This window comes from Pteronotus mesoamericanus, unplaced genomic scaffold (genome assembly GCF_021234165.1).
Source record: "Pteronotus mesoamericanus isolate MK-2021 breed Mesoamerican mustached bat unplaced genomic scaffold, CSHL_Meso_final contig_164, whole genome shotgun sequence".
In the NCBI taxonomy this organism is placed as follows: Eukaryota; Metazoa; Chordata; class Mammalia; order Chiroptera; family Mormoopidae; genus Pteronotus; species Pteronotus mesoamericanus.
The window spans coordinates 10,509,554-10,525,137 of NW_026555065.1; the positions used below are offsets into that span (position 1 = coordinate 10,509,554).

The 15,584-nt window shown below is 35.0% G+C and overlaps 1 protein-coding gene across 7 annotated transcripts in view; it reads right to left on the reverse strand.

Annotated features, from left to right (window-relative positions):
* The window catches only part of TCF12 (transcription factor 12), a 351,976-nt gene that overhangs the window by 8,683 nt on the left and 327,709 nt on the right, over positions 1–15,584 (reverse strand). For 4 of the 7 annotated variants that reach the window (XM_054565371.1, XM_054565370.1, XM_054565374.1 and 1 more), the window contains 4 exons: positions 15,155–15,361; positions 6,391–6,505; positions 5,339–5,501; positions 1,184–1,416 (listed from right to left, as the gene is read on the reverse strand). In XM_054565371.1, coding sequence (XP_054421346.1) covers positions 1,184–1,416; positions 5,339–5,501; positions 6,391–6,505; positions 15,155–15,361 — 718 coding nt within the window. Of the gene's footprint in view, positions 1–1,183; positions 1,417–4,733; positions 4,825–5,338; positions 5,502–6,390; positions 6,506–15,154; positions 15,362–15,584 lie in introns of those variants that run through there. The other 3 variants (XM_054565372.1, XM_054565376.1, XM_054565373.1) reach the window with 2 other exon arrangements.

Genomic DNA, 15,584 nt, shown 5'->3' on the forward strand with positions numbered 1-15,584 from the left:
TTCTTTTTTCATTTCCAACTTTCTTTAAATAAAATGTTACATCAATATCCAAAAAAAAAAAAAAAGACAATTTCAGTAAAGAGAGACTAGAGGCAGGGTCTGAAACCCAAGGTCACATCTAATAAATTCTTTGTATAAAGGCTTAGGATGAGGTATTCATAACTTTGAATAAAAACATATATAAGTAATATGCAAAAAAGCAAGCTCAATGGTAGGACCTCTCAAGGGCTTGTATTAATTGATAACTCAAAGTCTAGGACACAGCTACTTGGAACGGAGCAATAAATACTTGTTCAGAAAATGAAGTTTCAAAATATCTTCAAGATTCTATCAAACTTCTTGAAAAGTTGAACAGTTGGGGGAGTTGTCAGTAGTGGATGAGCCTATATAAATCACATTTTTGCCCTCAGGGACATACAGGCATGGCAGTACATATCCGTCCAAGATGGTCATGGCATTCCTGATCAGGGAGGGATCAGCAAAGAAGTTCTGACACTGCCCTGGCCAGTGTGGCTCAGTTGGTTGGAGCGCTGTCCCATAAACTAAAAAGTTGACAGTTCGATTCCAGGTCAGGGCACATGCCCAGGTTGTGGGTTTGGTCCCCGGTTGGGGCACATATGAGGCAACTGATCAGTGTTTCTCTCCCTCTCTTCCCCTGTCTAAAATCAATAAGCATGTTCTCGGATGAGGATAAAAACAAAAAAAAGTCATGACACTTTATTGACATGGTATAAAGGACCATATGAAGCAAAGCCAGAAATGGCCAAGTCCAGAGAGCCTATTAAGCAGTACAACCAAGTAGATGCCCCAGGGCAAAGCAGGGAAGAAGCTGAGTGCAGAGAAATAGTGAAGACAGGAAGGAACAGCAGAACGACTGGTCTAGGCAGGTAAATTCAACAGTGTGGGAGATCAGAGTCAACAAGAACAAAGAGGACAATGCATTACTGCTGAGCACACTGAGGCTGGTAGTTCTCTACATTGTTACATAAGATTACTCTCCGCTGGTTTCTGTGAAGCACTGAGCCTACAGATACTGACCAATTCAGTGAGAATGAGGTGAGAGAACCAGAAGGAAAACGTAATCTAGATGATGCAGTGGCAGAAATACTAGGTGAACTTGCAAACAGTATGTCCAAACCCCAGCTGAGGTCTAACAGTTATGTACCTTTGCTGACCTACTTACCTCTGACTTGCTGTTCTAGACTAAGGATGACTGCCACGGCCTGATGAAGAATAAGGAGTTTTGTTTGGGGTTTTTCACTCTTTAAATGGAGCTGACACATTCGACCCAGCTCTTTGAATGCCTCATTAATATCCCGCACACGCAAGCGTTCTCTGGCATTGTTAGCCATCCGCCTTTCCTTCTCCCTTTCTATCTTCTGTTCTGGGTTCAAATCCTCATCTTCATTAGTACTGCTGGAAACAAAATAACAACAATGTCTATTAGGTTCCCTATAAAACATAGATATGTTTACTGAATTAAATTATAAAATATAAAGATGGAAATGAAAATTACCTACAAACTTTACCAAATGTAAGTAACAGCTACTCTTTATATGAATGTTTATTTTTTTCCAGTCTTTCTTCAATGCACATCTATCGTTATAGAGTTGAAATTATGCCACATCCAGGGTGAGGCAAAAGTAGGTTTATGATTGTGAGTATGTAAAACACAGAGTTTAGTCTTGTATTATTATTTATTATTATATTATTTTCCATACGAACTGTAAACCTACTTTTCCCATACCCCGTTCTTTAAAAATGCATTTTCATTGCATATTACAGCATGAAGACTTCTCCATTCTAGTGAAATTCTTCATAAACACAATTTGAATGACTACATAATATTCTAGGCACTTAGCTCTTTGAAATGTGATCAGCATTATTTAGGAGCTTGTTGAAGACATAAAATCTCAGGTTCTACTACAAATCTACTCAATTAGAAGCTGCATTTTTAACAAGATCCCCAGCTCATTCATATGTACATCAAAGTTTGAGAAGCAGTGTCCTAGTATACTGATGAATTAATTCGCTTAGCCTATGTATGCTCTTAAATATATGCCGGCAGTCACCTGATGAAGAAAAAATAAAAGCTTAAAGACATAGAATGAGAGAAGTATCTCAGAAAATGACTGTTTTTTGTTCCAGAGAGAAATATCATCATCAGTCATTAAAAACATGGGTGAACTAGAGCGATTTTTTTGAAACTGGCAAAATAAATTCAAAGCCTTAAAATGTTCATTACCTCTTAATCAGCAATTCCAACTTTAGAAATTTACTGTACAAACATAATTAGAGATGTACACAGAAATTTATGTAAAGAACTGTTACATTAGTAACACACTGGATACCAGTGACAGGAGATGGGTTAGATAAAGCACAGTACATCCAGACAATGGTCTATTGTGCAGCTTCTAAAAAAAATTAAGCTGCAGATTACATTAAGTATAAGATGCCAGACACAAAAAGACTACATACTGCATGATTCTATTTACACAAACTTCAGAAAAGACAAAACTATGGTAATGGAAAGCAGATCACTGGTTGCCAGGGGATGGGAGAGGGTACTGGTTATTAAGGGGTATGTGGAAACTTTTTGGGGTGGTAGAAATAATCTTCTATTTTGCAGAAAACACTCAGGGATAGATGATAATGTTAAAAATATACTGTTAAATAAAAAAGGTTGAAATTACAAAGATTGTATCCAGTATAATTAAAATTTAAACTATATAGAAAAAGAAGGCAATAGTTAACCACTGAAAAGTAGACAGTGGTTAACTCTGGGTAGCAGTTTTTTCATGTGTGATTTTTGTGTATACTTTTCTGTATTTTCCAACTGTCTCTAACAAAAATGCATTAAGAAATCAGAAAAAAATTTGAGAGAGATGCTGTAATTTTAAAGTTCTATTTATATTACAGAAATAAATTATTGAGCAGCGCCCCTCAGAACCTTAAAATGATGTTCACAAAGAACAGATGTTCTCACCTCTTTTCTAATACCTTGAGTACTGTAATAAGGAAGTACACAATAGATTCTTACAAGCTAATTGTCAAGAATTGCATAAAAGTATTCTTTTGGGAATACAGAACCACTAGCTCTTAGACTGCAAAGGGACCTTTACAGATCATCTAGCCCAAAGATTTCCAAATGTGGCCACTTACCAGAATCTTCAGGAGCACTTAAAAATATAGCTTTCAAAGGTCTACTATCACAGGTACTGATTTAGTAAAGTTGGGTTGAGGACCAGGCTCCTGTATTTCTAAAATGTTTCAGGAGCCTGTGCAGCAAGACTGAAAACCACGGCAAGATCCAGAGAAATCAGTGATCTCCCTAGGATCTCACAAAGCCAATTAGTGGCAGTATAACAACACGAACCCAGGTAAGTGCTCCATGGAAGCAAACCTATACCACATACCTAAAATTAGCATCATCATAACAGTAACTATAACACATTTAATGAGTGTTTACTTCATGTGAGACTGTGCAAAGTGCTTCATTTTCAGCTTATTCCCACCAGAATTCTAGAACAGAAAGTCCTTTTTAGAGAAAAAGGAAACAAAGCTCAGAGAGCCTTAATAACTTGTCCAAGGTCACTTGGTAAGTATATGATGGAGCCATGAGCAAAACCTGGGTTAACCTTACTTTGTACAAAGGGCATGTTATTAATCTATTACCTATTATTAATTATTAAGTCCATTATTACTAACCTAGTATATGGCTTTCTCAATTTCTGATGACCTACTTAACAGGCTTCCGTAAACTATGACCCAGGAGCTGGCTACCCAATTTTGTAAATAAAATTTTTTTGGAAGAGCCAGCCCATTTGTTTATGTATTGTCTTTTCTGCACAATGGCAGAGTTGAGTAGTTGCAAGAGACTAAATGGTCCACAGAGCTGAACATATTTACTTATCTGGCCCTTTATGAATAAGGAGGAAATATGCAAATTATTTCCCTTAAAATGCTATTTGAATAATAAAACTATGAAAGAATTAAGATGCCTCAAAGGAGTGCTCTATAGATTCCACGACCCAGTTTTTACTTCCTCATGCCTCTGCACAACTGAGTACAATGCTTATTAAAAATAATAGCATTAGTATCTTAAGATTAATTTTTTCCAAGAGAAATGTTTAAGTGTTGAAAATAGAATGTCAAAGGCAAAAGGACACCTTTTTAAGTATGCAAACACAGGAAGAACCACGCTGGTCCTCTTAGTTATACCTATCATACTTGCTGTAATCTCCTTTGTGCCATAATTTAATACAAAGAACAATGTTTAGAATATAAGTATTTCTATGTGATATATACATATTATAAGTGATATACCAAGAAATAGGATGGATCACAAATATACCTAAAGTTTTAATATATAAGAATGTGGAAATCATTTGAATCTAACACACTTATGTGTTAATATCCATACTCCAAAGCTGGGTGAAGTCCAATTTCTGGAAAACCTTCCCCAACAACATCATCCCACGTGGAGTACTTTCCTTTTCATACTCTCCTCAAATCACTCTTCAAATCAGGAGTTGGCAAACTTTTTCTATATAGGGCCAGATGGTAAATATTTTCAGCTTTGTGGGCCATCCAGTTTCTTTTGTAACTACTCAAAACTGCTATTACTGCAATACAAAAGCAGCCATAGACAATATGTAAATAAACGAGGTGTGAAAATGTTCCAATAAAACTTTGTAGCCCTGGCCGGTGTGGCTCCGTTGGGCATCGTCCTGCAAATTGAAAGGTCCTGGGTTCCATCCCCTGCTCAGGGTGTGTATGAGAAGGCAATTGATCGATGTTTCTCTCTCACATCAACGTCTCTCTCTAAAAGCAATGAAAAAATTGCCTCGGGTAAGGATTTAAAAAAAACAGAATACTTTATTTATAAAAATAGGCAGCAGGCTCGATTTGGCCCATAGGCAAATTTGCCAACTCCTGGTTTAAACCATACAGTAAAGTCTTACCATATAACTAGCCTTAAATTAATAAGTTCAAATATTTATTGATGTATCTAGATGTCTATAATGCACAATTTAATCTGTTTTAGCTATTTTGTCTTCTAATTGTCTTACGGACTGCAAGCACTGAGGGGAGAGATGTAATTCTTTTTTATATGTAGAAACTAAAATAGTGTGGTATAATGGAAAACATAATTTTTGAGCCAGCTTCATATGATTCCCTTTTAGGAATGCTGTGAGGATTAAAAGAGATAACATACATACAATCTCAACACAGTATTTAGAACATAACTGACAGTAAGTGCATCATCCTTCACCTTTCCAAGTATTTTCACTCAAGGAAAATGGGTGAAATTTAATGCCTGGATGCTAACAAATACCTTGTTCTGCCTCTAGATGAAATCTTGATGTCTTTTTGGGAGGATTCATCATCTGATTTCATGTCATCTGATGAAGGAGGTTCATGAAGGTTTTCATCTTTCTCTTTGTTTTCAGTCTTGATTTCTGTTGGAACAACAGTTCCAGACTGACTTTGCAAGCCACCTAACAAAGAGGCAAAGAAACAAAATAAACGTCCAGACTTATGAATTAGAACTAAGATAGTAAAAAGTTTTCTAGATGGTAAATACCCTTAGTTGTTAGAGGGGAATCTGAGGATATAGTAAAGTATACTATTTAGAGCTGGAAAGAGCATGTCCACAAACCTTAAGAGAATGCTGTTTTAAAGCATCTGTTTTCAGAAGAGCAAGCCTGGCTTCAATGGTCAGTTTAATGCTCACTTTCAGGCACTATTTATATAACAAATGAACAAAGTATGAGAAACTTGATGGATTTTTAGAAACTGACTTCTAAGATTCTGCCAAGGTAAAGGAAGTAAACCTTAACATTTTTCTGGATTAGCACAATAAAATAGGCATCATGGTTAACTATAACTAGGAGAACTTTACTTTGGTATTCTTAATATTAGCTACATATTTGTACTTATTTATTAAGTTCTATTATAATGTTGATCAGTTTGCTTTTTAACAGAGCTGTTTTCTAAACAACAGCTACTATCGTTCAGAATTCTCAACATACTCAGATGTATCTTTCTCACTGCCCCTAGGGACCATGAAGACTCAGTCATGAGGGGAAGTGATTAAGGAAGACAGACATGACAGAAGCAGGAGCATGGAAGAAAATGACAGGTAAAAAACTGAAGAAAAGTTTGCATGTGGTTCCATCCATAAATAGCTACAATTTGCCCAGCCAAATGGGCCAACTGGAACCTTAAATACCCACCCTCTACATTCATGCAGTAGCACTACTGTTTGGCATTCTCCCACCTAAAGATGACTTTTGATTCACAGGTGCCAATCTGCCTGTGAGAAAGGTGACAGTGTTCCAAATGGTATCTGTCTGCATTATTGCTGAAAACCAACAATATAGTTACCTCTATAATTTTCTTGTGTTTTATGGTTCAAGTCTGTGCTCGAAGCAGTGACTGTGCTAGACAGGACTGAATGATTGCCATTGAGACTGACAGAGTCTTCTCTATGAGTTCCAACCTGAAGTTTAAAAAAAAAGTCAAGATATAATTGTATACATTCTTTACTGGGTTTCATAGAGAAAACAATAGTACTCATCTGTATTTAGCAAATTTTCTTGAATGCCACTTTTTTGGATTTCAAAAGACTTGATAGTAGCTTAAATTTTATTTTAAATACTTTCATTACATTATTCCAACCTCCACATTTAATATTCCAACCTCCACATTTAATATTAATATCTTAATATTTCACAGAGGATTGTAGCAAATGAGCTAATAGAGACAAAACATTCCTGAAGCCATTAAGCACTACATATAATAGAATCTATTAGTAATCCTCTATGAACTAACCTGAAAAGCTATCCCAAATAGTATCTAAGTACAGAGTGGAGCAGAAGTAGGTTTACAGTTGTGAGTAAGCAAAATAGTTTGTTCTTGTATTATTATTTATTATTATATTATTTTCCATATGAACAACTGTAAACCTACATTGGCCCAACCTACATATTAAAGTATGCGTGAATATGCATTTAAGAAAATATTGCTAGATTCCAAGTAATAGTATTTATCTATACTTTGGCATGTCCTTTCCTCACACACACATATAGTGTCTTATTTTTTCTTCCTCTAAATGCCTGCTCTTAAAAATCTTAAAAGAGCAACAAAAATGCTCTTTTTTTTCAAAATGATATATTTTGATTCTCACTTTTAGTCAAACTTACACAAATCACAATTAACCTATAGTTGGAAGTTAAGACATGCAAACACCAACCACCAAGTGTTTGGCTATTGCAGTACTTTTAGAAAAATTGGTTACAAATGAAGCTTTATTAGAACAGTATCAGATGTGTCAACTAGAAGATTAAGCTTTTAATTAAAGAGGTTTAGTGCCTGGAGGTATACATGAGAAGCACTGTTTTCAATAAATCCTTCAATCCCAGTAAATTGCTGAGCTCTGAATCCCTCTTGAGTAATTAATATAGCTTTATCTTTAATGACTTTGCATGGATTTTACCCTAAGAGGTATAAATACCCCTATGCAAGTTTATCCTTTGGCTTCTTATGAACTAAACAAAAGAAACCAAAGCAAAGTTTCAGGCAATGCAGGCCATTTGGTAGTGGACCTAACTAGAATATTATCAGGTCTTCTACCACTCTTTTAAAGAAATATCTGTCCTTTATCTACCCTTATTCTTATCTTTAATAAAGTTTTAAAAAACCCCATTAATGTATTCCACAATTACTTTTAAAATTTGAAGATTAGTTACCGCTGAAGATTATTTGTGTCACTACTCTCTTAGATGATCAAGCATGACTATATCCTTTTTTTAACCACACAATTTCATCATGCATTAGAAAGATAAAATCTTAAAGCTAGGAAGGGACCACAGAAACTACTCTTATTCCCTTCCCACTAAAATCTCCCCTAACCCTTTAGATACATGCCCCCACCCCCAAAAAACAACAAAAAACAAAACACTTGAGAGAAATCTGAAGAACTAAATCTAAAAACCAGTAGAAGAGAGAGTTGTGAAAATTATATTCAAGAGAGAATATTATTTTTAAGACATTTCATAATATTCTATCTCCAGGGCATCCCAGTCATGTTTATTCTTAACCCATAGGGTGCTTTCTAGCTAGCTATGAACTTGCTCAATAATCTAAAAGGAAGGTCAGTTCCAAAATCCCATTTTGTAAAAATAGATATGATATAAATACAATATATAGCAGCAAATTCTTGGGAACCTTAAAAGCACAGGCCTATTCTAAAGATAAAACATCACTAGAACTATTTTGACTAGCTGAAGAAATCATTGCAGGATAAAGTAAAAGCTAAGATTTCTGTATTTGTGTTTATAAAAACTTTCTGCTATCTTTGGTAATATGTGCTAATTCTGCTCTTACCTTAGTATTTTGAGCTATTATACCAAATAAATTAAAAGGGAACAACTTTTAAAATTGAAAAATTTAAACATTTATATTTACTACACGTGAAACTTATTTTACAGCTCTGTAAGACGGTAATCTTTGGACAGTAACAAAATAAATTTTCATTCATTTGAGTGATAACTTATGATGCATCTGTTAAACTTTTATTTCTTTTCATTTCCTTAGTATAAATAATTCTTTAATTTTCTGAATTTCTTTGAATAAAATGTTCTTTCACCTCCTTCCTGATGAAAGACCTGGCAGACAAAGCATCATTATCTAAACAATAAATCTTAGAGAATTTGCCTTTCCTTGAAGTAAAATCAGAAAGATTGCTCGATTTGTTTTGGTATATAAATGCCAGCAACTATTTTTGTCTCTATGGAATACTACAGACTATTTTCTCACACCAACCTACATCATTGGCTTCCAAAAGAAAAAAAATCAAACCTTTAAAAACAGGCTTCAGACTAGCAAAAAGCTTGAAGTCTGGAGTTTTTCATGTTAATGAAGTTAGCAGCAGGAACTTTTTCTTTGTAACTTGATTCCCCTTGCAAATGGCCCTCATATATTTTCTGGAGAATTTGACTTTCACAGTTCTTTCTTATAGCTCTCTTTAACCCTTACTCACCTTGGCTCCCACGTCCTCCCTTTAATCTGCAGTTACCCATTCAAATGGCTCTGTCCACACACATACAACAGGTGTATAAACAGTTCTTTGTCTGAGCACAGAGCCTGTGAGGCCAGCCAGATAGGACCCTGTTTAATTGTTCATCTCGTTAGCATACAGCTGACAAGCTGCTTCTACTAGAGGAGTAGCATGGGAAGGCAAAAACCCTTAGGCCTGCTATGCTCAAAATTTCAATTATTATGAAGAGCTTCATGTCAGAATAAAAGGCCCATCCTATTACATGACATCATCCTAATTCTGAATCTTCACACTCTGTCTATGGCCTTACTTTTGTGGAAGCACCCTTGAAGAAACCTGTTATCATTTCATTTGGCCAGTGGCTTTAGCATGCAGGGTGGAAAAATGTTAAATCTAATTAGTTGATGAATAAGGGGTCTTATGAATTAAGGAACAGACTGAAAAGTACTCAGTATGAATTCCACTCTGATTCTGAATTCTGTTCTAATAATTTTTTCAATTTGTACTATTCACTGAATAATAATGATTTAAATTAATCAGTTCTAATCTACACACTGATCAAAGGCTCTTTATGTACTGCATGCATTTTGTTTTACCTAAAGAGGGGTTTTAAACTAGAAACTTGGCAGAATTCCATTTGTTATGGTTCCTAAAATGGTATTTCCACAATATATAACCTGTATGATTTTTAAACTTTAAAAAATGCTGCCACTTTGAACAATTTTGAATTTAAAAACTGGTTAACAAAAATCCTTAAAAAGTACTATAATATGGTCTTAAAGAAAGTTAAGAAATTTTAAATTGCTGATTAAAAAAAATAGGTTAGAAAAAGTAAAATATAGTTAAAAATAAACTTTTCCAATTCCACTGAAACCCAGGCAAACAATTCTTACCAAATACAAATTTGTACTACCTAAATATAAGGTTAAAATCATTCCAAATTTGATAAGTGACAAAAGTGTTAATTTTAAACAAAATATTACCCTATTTACCTGTTAGTCTTTAACAACTTAATCTGAAGTCTCTTACAATTACATGATTTATATTTTTAAATCATATAGTTTTAAATTTCATGACTTAACATTATTTACTCTGCTCTCATACAATAGTGCCACATATCTCCAACCACAGCTAAAACAGCAGCAAAAAAAAAAATACAACAACAAAAACAAAAAAACCCCAAAAACCCAAAACCCAAGTAAAGAAAGAAAGAGAGAGAGAGATAAAGAAAGAAAAATAAATCAAGAGGGAAAGAGAGAAATGCAGCTTGGATTAAATTTCCCCAAGACTTGTAACAAAAAAAATCAGAAGACCTTATGGAATGAATTTTAACCTACATCATAAATAAGGAAATTTTTAAGATTTACACCAAGCTTCCATTAACACAGAAAGCTTTTAATCTAACTTAGTTTGTTTTGAAGTTGAAATCACTGAGGAATAACTGAGTACTTTGTGTTAAAAGATAAAAGTGTGCTCATGGATCTATCTCAATGGGCCTCAGTATTTTAGATATTAGAGCCATAAACAGATGTGATGTACAATAACTTTATAGTGCAGAAACCTCTTTGTAATGGCCAAATGAAATTAATGATTCTATTTCTTTTTAGTTTTCTACTTAATACAAGTATAATGTATTCCAACAGTTTATTCTTACACGAAATAAATGGAAGCAAAACTGAAGCCCAATGCTGACATACATTTATTTATTTATTTAATTTATTTATAGACAGAGGGTAAGAGAGAAAGAGAGGGAGAGAAACATAAATGTGTTGCCTCTTGCATGCCCCCTACCAGGGACCCAGACCGCAACCCAGGGATGTGCCTGACTGGGAATCAAACCAGCAACCTTTTGGTTCCCAGGCCAGCGCTCAATACACCAAGCCAACACTAATGCCAGGGCTAATGCTGACATTTTAATAGTTCTAAAAACCCTGATTTTGTGCCTTAAAATTTAAATGATATATCAATCACATCCCAAGAAGAGGGTCTGATTAAAAGTCCTAAGTTTTATATTTGCATCAAAACAAATATGGAGAAATCATCAAAAATACTTAAAGGAAATAGAAAATTAAGTAAATGAAATGTTAACCCCATTAAAAAATAAGAGCAAATATTAAAACTATGTCAGGCTGCTTATACTAATTATACTCTTTCCTACTTTGTTTTTCCAATACACCAGAAAATTTAATTTTTGTGTATATTAGATAGCTAAAGTATGTTAAACGCTTTCTGTGGATGAAACCTCATTTAATTCTAAACTTTGATAGTCAAATCTATTCAGTTTAAAGAAACACTAGTCAAAATTAAGTCTTTTGACACTGACTCCTATTAACAAATATTTTTGTAAGGTGGTAGTCTTATCTCCTTGGTGTGAAATAGAAAAATCTTTTTCTCTAACAACTGAGAAAACCAGACAATTATTTCTTTTATAAGACAATAAGAATGATCTCCTACAAATCAATACTATTAGCTGTGGATGACCCTACTGGCACAATCTTGTTATAAAGACAATGTAAGGAAAGTTTCTAAGCAACAAAGCTATTTCTTTGACCAAGGACATTATAGTAGTTAACCTGCCCATGTAGTTTTTACACGACAAGTAATCTTGATAGCATTGCTAAGCTCCCTGTACCACTTATATCCTGTCATCAGCTCTTATTCTTCCACCCTTGGTGCATTCCTGCTCATCTCAAATATTCTGCTACAACAAAATTTCCAAACTAGTCATTAAAACAAAATAAGCAAAAAGTTACAGGCTCCCCACCCCACAAAAGAAAGAAACTTGTTAACCCTTGGTTCCTGCACTGGGAAGTTAATTTTTATCCTACATTGAATATTGGGAAAGTATGGCCTATGGATCAAGTTTGATCTGTTTTTGTTTGTTTAATTTAAAGATTTTATTTATCTATCTTTAGAGAGAGGGGAGAAGGGAGGGAGAAAGAGGTAGAGAAACAGCGATGTGAGGGAGAAACAGCCACTGGCTGCCCCTTGCATGCTCTCTAACCAGGGATGGAACTGCAACCCAGGCGTGCACCTGACCAGGGTTGAATTGTTACTGCCCCATGAGACCACTGCCCAGCCATCTTAACCACATTGTCCAGGGCTGGTCCTTATTTGTTTTACAAATAAAGGAACTCTTTTTTTGTAAATAAAGTTTTATTTAAACACAGTGACACCTATTGTTTTCATATCTATGGCTACACTTTCATGTTATAATGAAAGAGTTAACTAGATTCAACAGAGACCAGATAATCTACAAAGCTGAAAATATGTACTACCTGGCCTTTTATAGAAAAAAACATTGACTTCTCTAAATTATGGGACAAAAAGCAGTATCATACTTAAAACCTGCAATTAGGATAGTGATTTACAGCAAATGCCCATAAGAACAAAAATCCGTTACAACAAAAATAGTCTGAATGTCTGTAGAGTTACTGAAATAGTATTTATGCTCGTTAGAATAATTCTATTCTTTACAGAAAACAAAAAGAATGATGAAAATTAATTATTTTTGAGAAGCAGACCTCACAAATTCTATGGGTTATGTAGAACTGCTGATAAAGTGATCTTTGTGTGGTTACTTTGTAATTTTGGCCAAGTGATCTTAATTTTTAGGACCCTAAAACAAATACTAATTTATGTTTAACCAGAAAGGTAAACAAGACAAAAAAAAATGTAATCCAGATTGTAATATTGTGTCATTTCTTAGTTATGATCAGTTACAATATAGGTGGGTGAGAAATGAGAAGGGATAAATAAAAAGAGATAACTCTTGGAGATAGCAGGCAATAGTTACAAGAATTATGTCCCCCCAAATCACACAACCTCCAAGAATATGAACAGTTGATTCAATATAGGTGGGTACTGATGGAAATCCTCAGACATGGATAGAGATACTAGGATAAGAGTCTTCCTCAATAGTATGCCTAAGACTTGGCTGGGAGGAGACACTGGCTAATAACTGTGTTCATTATTTCATTCCATCCTTTGGTCTTTTTGCTGAAACTGAGAACTGAGGACTCACAGCTAAGAAGTTCATTTAAGCCCTGGCCACTGTGGTTCAGTAGGTTAGAACATCATCCTATCTATAAATGAAAGGTTGTTGTGAGTTCTATCCCCAGCTGGGGCACATACGGGAGGCAATCAATTGATGTTTCTCTCTCTCATCCCTTCCTTCCTCTCTCTCTAAAAGCAATGAAAAAATATCCTTGAGTGAGGATTAAAAAAAGTTCATTTCAGAAGGACAGGAGATGAATACTGACTCAACTGACAATGTCAGATTTTGTCAGTTAATAACTTTATATATTTGAGGGTAAGCCTGGCAGAAACGTCTAAATCTCCATTTCTACTAGTGATTGTATCTGAATGGGGTGGATTTGGCAGATGATGTCTAGCACATTTTCACCAACTCTGGGTCCTCTAAGAGAGTAATAAGAAGCGCTGAACAGAAGACCTTGATAGACACACTAAGCAATATCTTGGCTTAGTTGTTGTGGTATTGATGCTGCTGCTCAGACTAAGCCAGACTCATCTCACGTTTCTGAAGACTTTTTTTCTTGACCTTGAGTTTTTTCCTTTTTAAAGAATATCTATGGTAGCCTTTTTGTTCATGCTCTGTAATAAGGAACAGATTCCTAGAGGATGTGTGCGAACTACTTTCTTAATTAAAAGCTTCAGGACAAATCTAATGAAACAATTTTCCCCTCTACATGCCTTTTAAAATGTACTAGGTTTCTAGATGGCTTTAAAGGAATGGATTTTGAAAAATCCCAACTCATTTCAAAGTTGATAAAAAACTAATTTTAAAGGGGACTGAATTTCAAGATTTCCTGACATTAAAAAAACTCCAAAAATGATTTAAGATATGCATGCCTCTAATGTCATCCATGTTACTGAAAACGCTGTTCTTAGGAAACTAGGCTGCCTTGTGTGATGTTTTACTTTAGCTACGCCAAAATGAATATATGCCCTGGCTGGTGTGGCTCAGTGGATTGAGTGCTGGCCTGCAAACTGAAGTGGCGCTGATTCGATTCCCAGTCAGATCACATGCCTGGGTGGCAGGCTGGGTCTCCAGTTGGGGGTGTGCGAGAGGCAACCGATGGATTTATGTCTTGCACATGGATGTTTCTCTCCCTTTCTTTTTCCCTCTCTTCTCCTCTCTCTAAAAATACATAAATAAAGCCTTTTTTAAAAAAGAGTATAAATGGCTGTCTGACATGTAAATGTGAAAATCTGGAACAAATCCTATTTTACAGAACATAAGCCTTCAGCATTTGGGGCACTTAATTACTTTGATAATAGGTGAGTTTTAGCCTTGATCACATGGCTTAGAGCTAGAAATGTTTCCATAGGAGAATATATCACAACATGCAATGAATCTTAAAAACCATGCCATAAACATGCAAACACATGGTATCAGTTAAATAGAAGGTTCAAAAAGAGCTTCGTTCCTTTAAAAGATAATTTGGATAAAAAAATAATGTAAGACATTTGACATAAAATTTTTGATGTGCATAGCTATAGAATTTTACTTTTTTCCCCCTCTAAAGAATTACCATGTTTTTAAAAAGATGGACTGAATTATTTTATTCTCTTTGGGGGTTAATCTAAAATTGTTTCCTTTCATTGTCACTTAAATTACAGCCATTCTTAAAATTACCCCCACATTTTTATTTCGTTTAGGAGTAAAGCTTAAATATGGACCTGTACAAGTAATTTCACATTCCTTCTGCTATTGAAGGCTGAGACCAGAAACCCTGAAATCCAGTTTTGCTTTACTGCTTTTGCCACTCAGACTTCTTACACACTATTTCAAAGCAAAAAGTGTTCTGTCAATTACTATGCACCTGGGAAAAAAAATCCAACCTTAAGCTAAAATGATCTCATAGAAAGTTTCTGTGTTTTGCACATGATTATAGCAGGATTTTAAGGGCCAATGGTCAGCCAATGATCCTGCCCAGGGCAGTAAAAGAGTCTTAAAAGCCACCCTACTTCTCCACAAAAAGAAGGTCCCCTTTCCCCAAATATTTCATGAAAAACATTTAGGACAACAGGCTTTGGAAGTTATAAAACAGATGAGTACTATTTTACCATTGAAGTAGGTCGACTGCTTGAAACAAGGCTTGATCCACCATAGTTTGAATTGAGGCTTCCAATTGGTGCATTGTGGGATGGTCCCAATAAACTGTGTATATCACTGTGACCAGCAGGCAAACTGGTAGAAGGTCCCACAGCATGGTTCCTCAATACATGGATAGCATCATCCAGTCTGTCTAAACGATCCTCCATTCGAGATTGCTGGAGTGATTGAAAAAAGACATGGAGGTTAGCGCTGGTAACTTTTAAATTCATGAAACTTCTGCTTCCTACTTTGGGATACATGGAAGACAGCAAATAAACTGCAATATCAAGTCGTTTCAAAAGCAACTACCTGCACTATAAATCAACAATCAAAGTAAGTGGACTAGGCTAGATTAAAGCTTCAGAAACAAATCACTGCTTCATCAAATTACCAATCTAC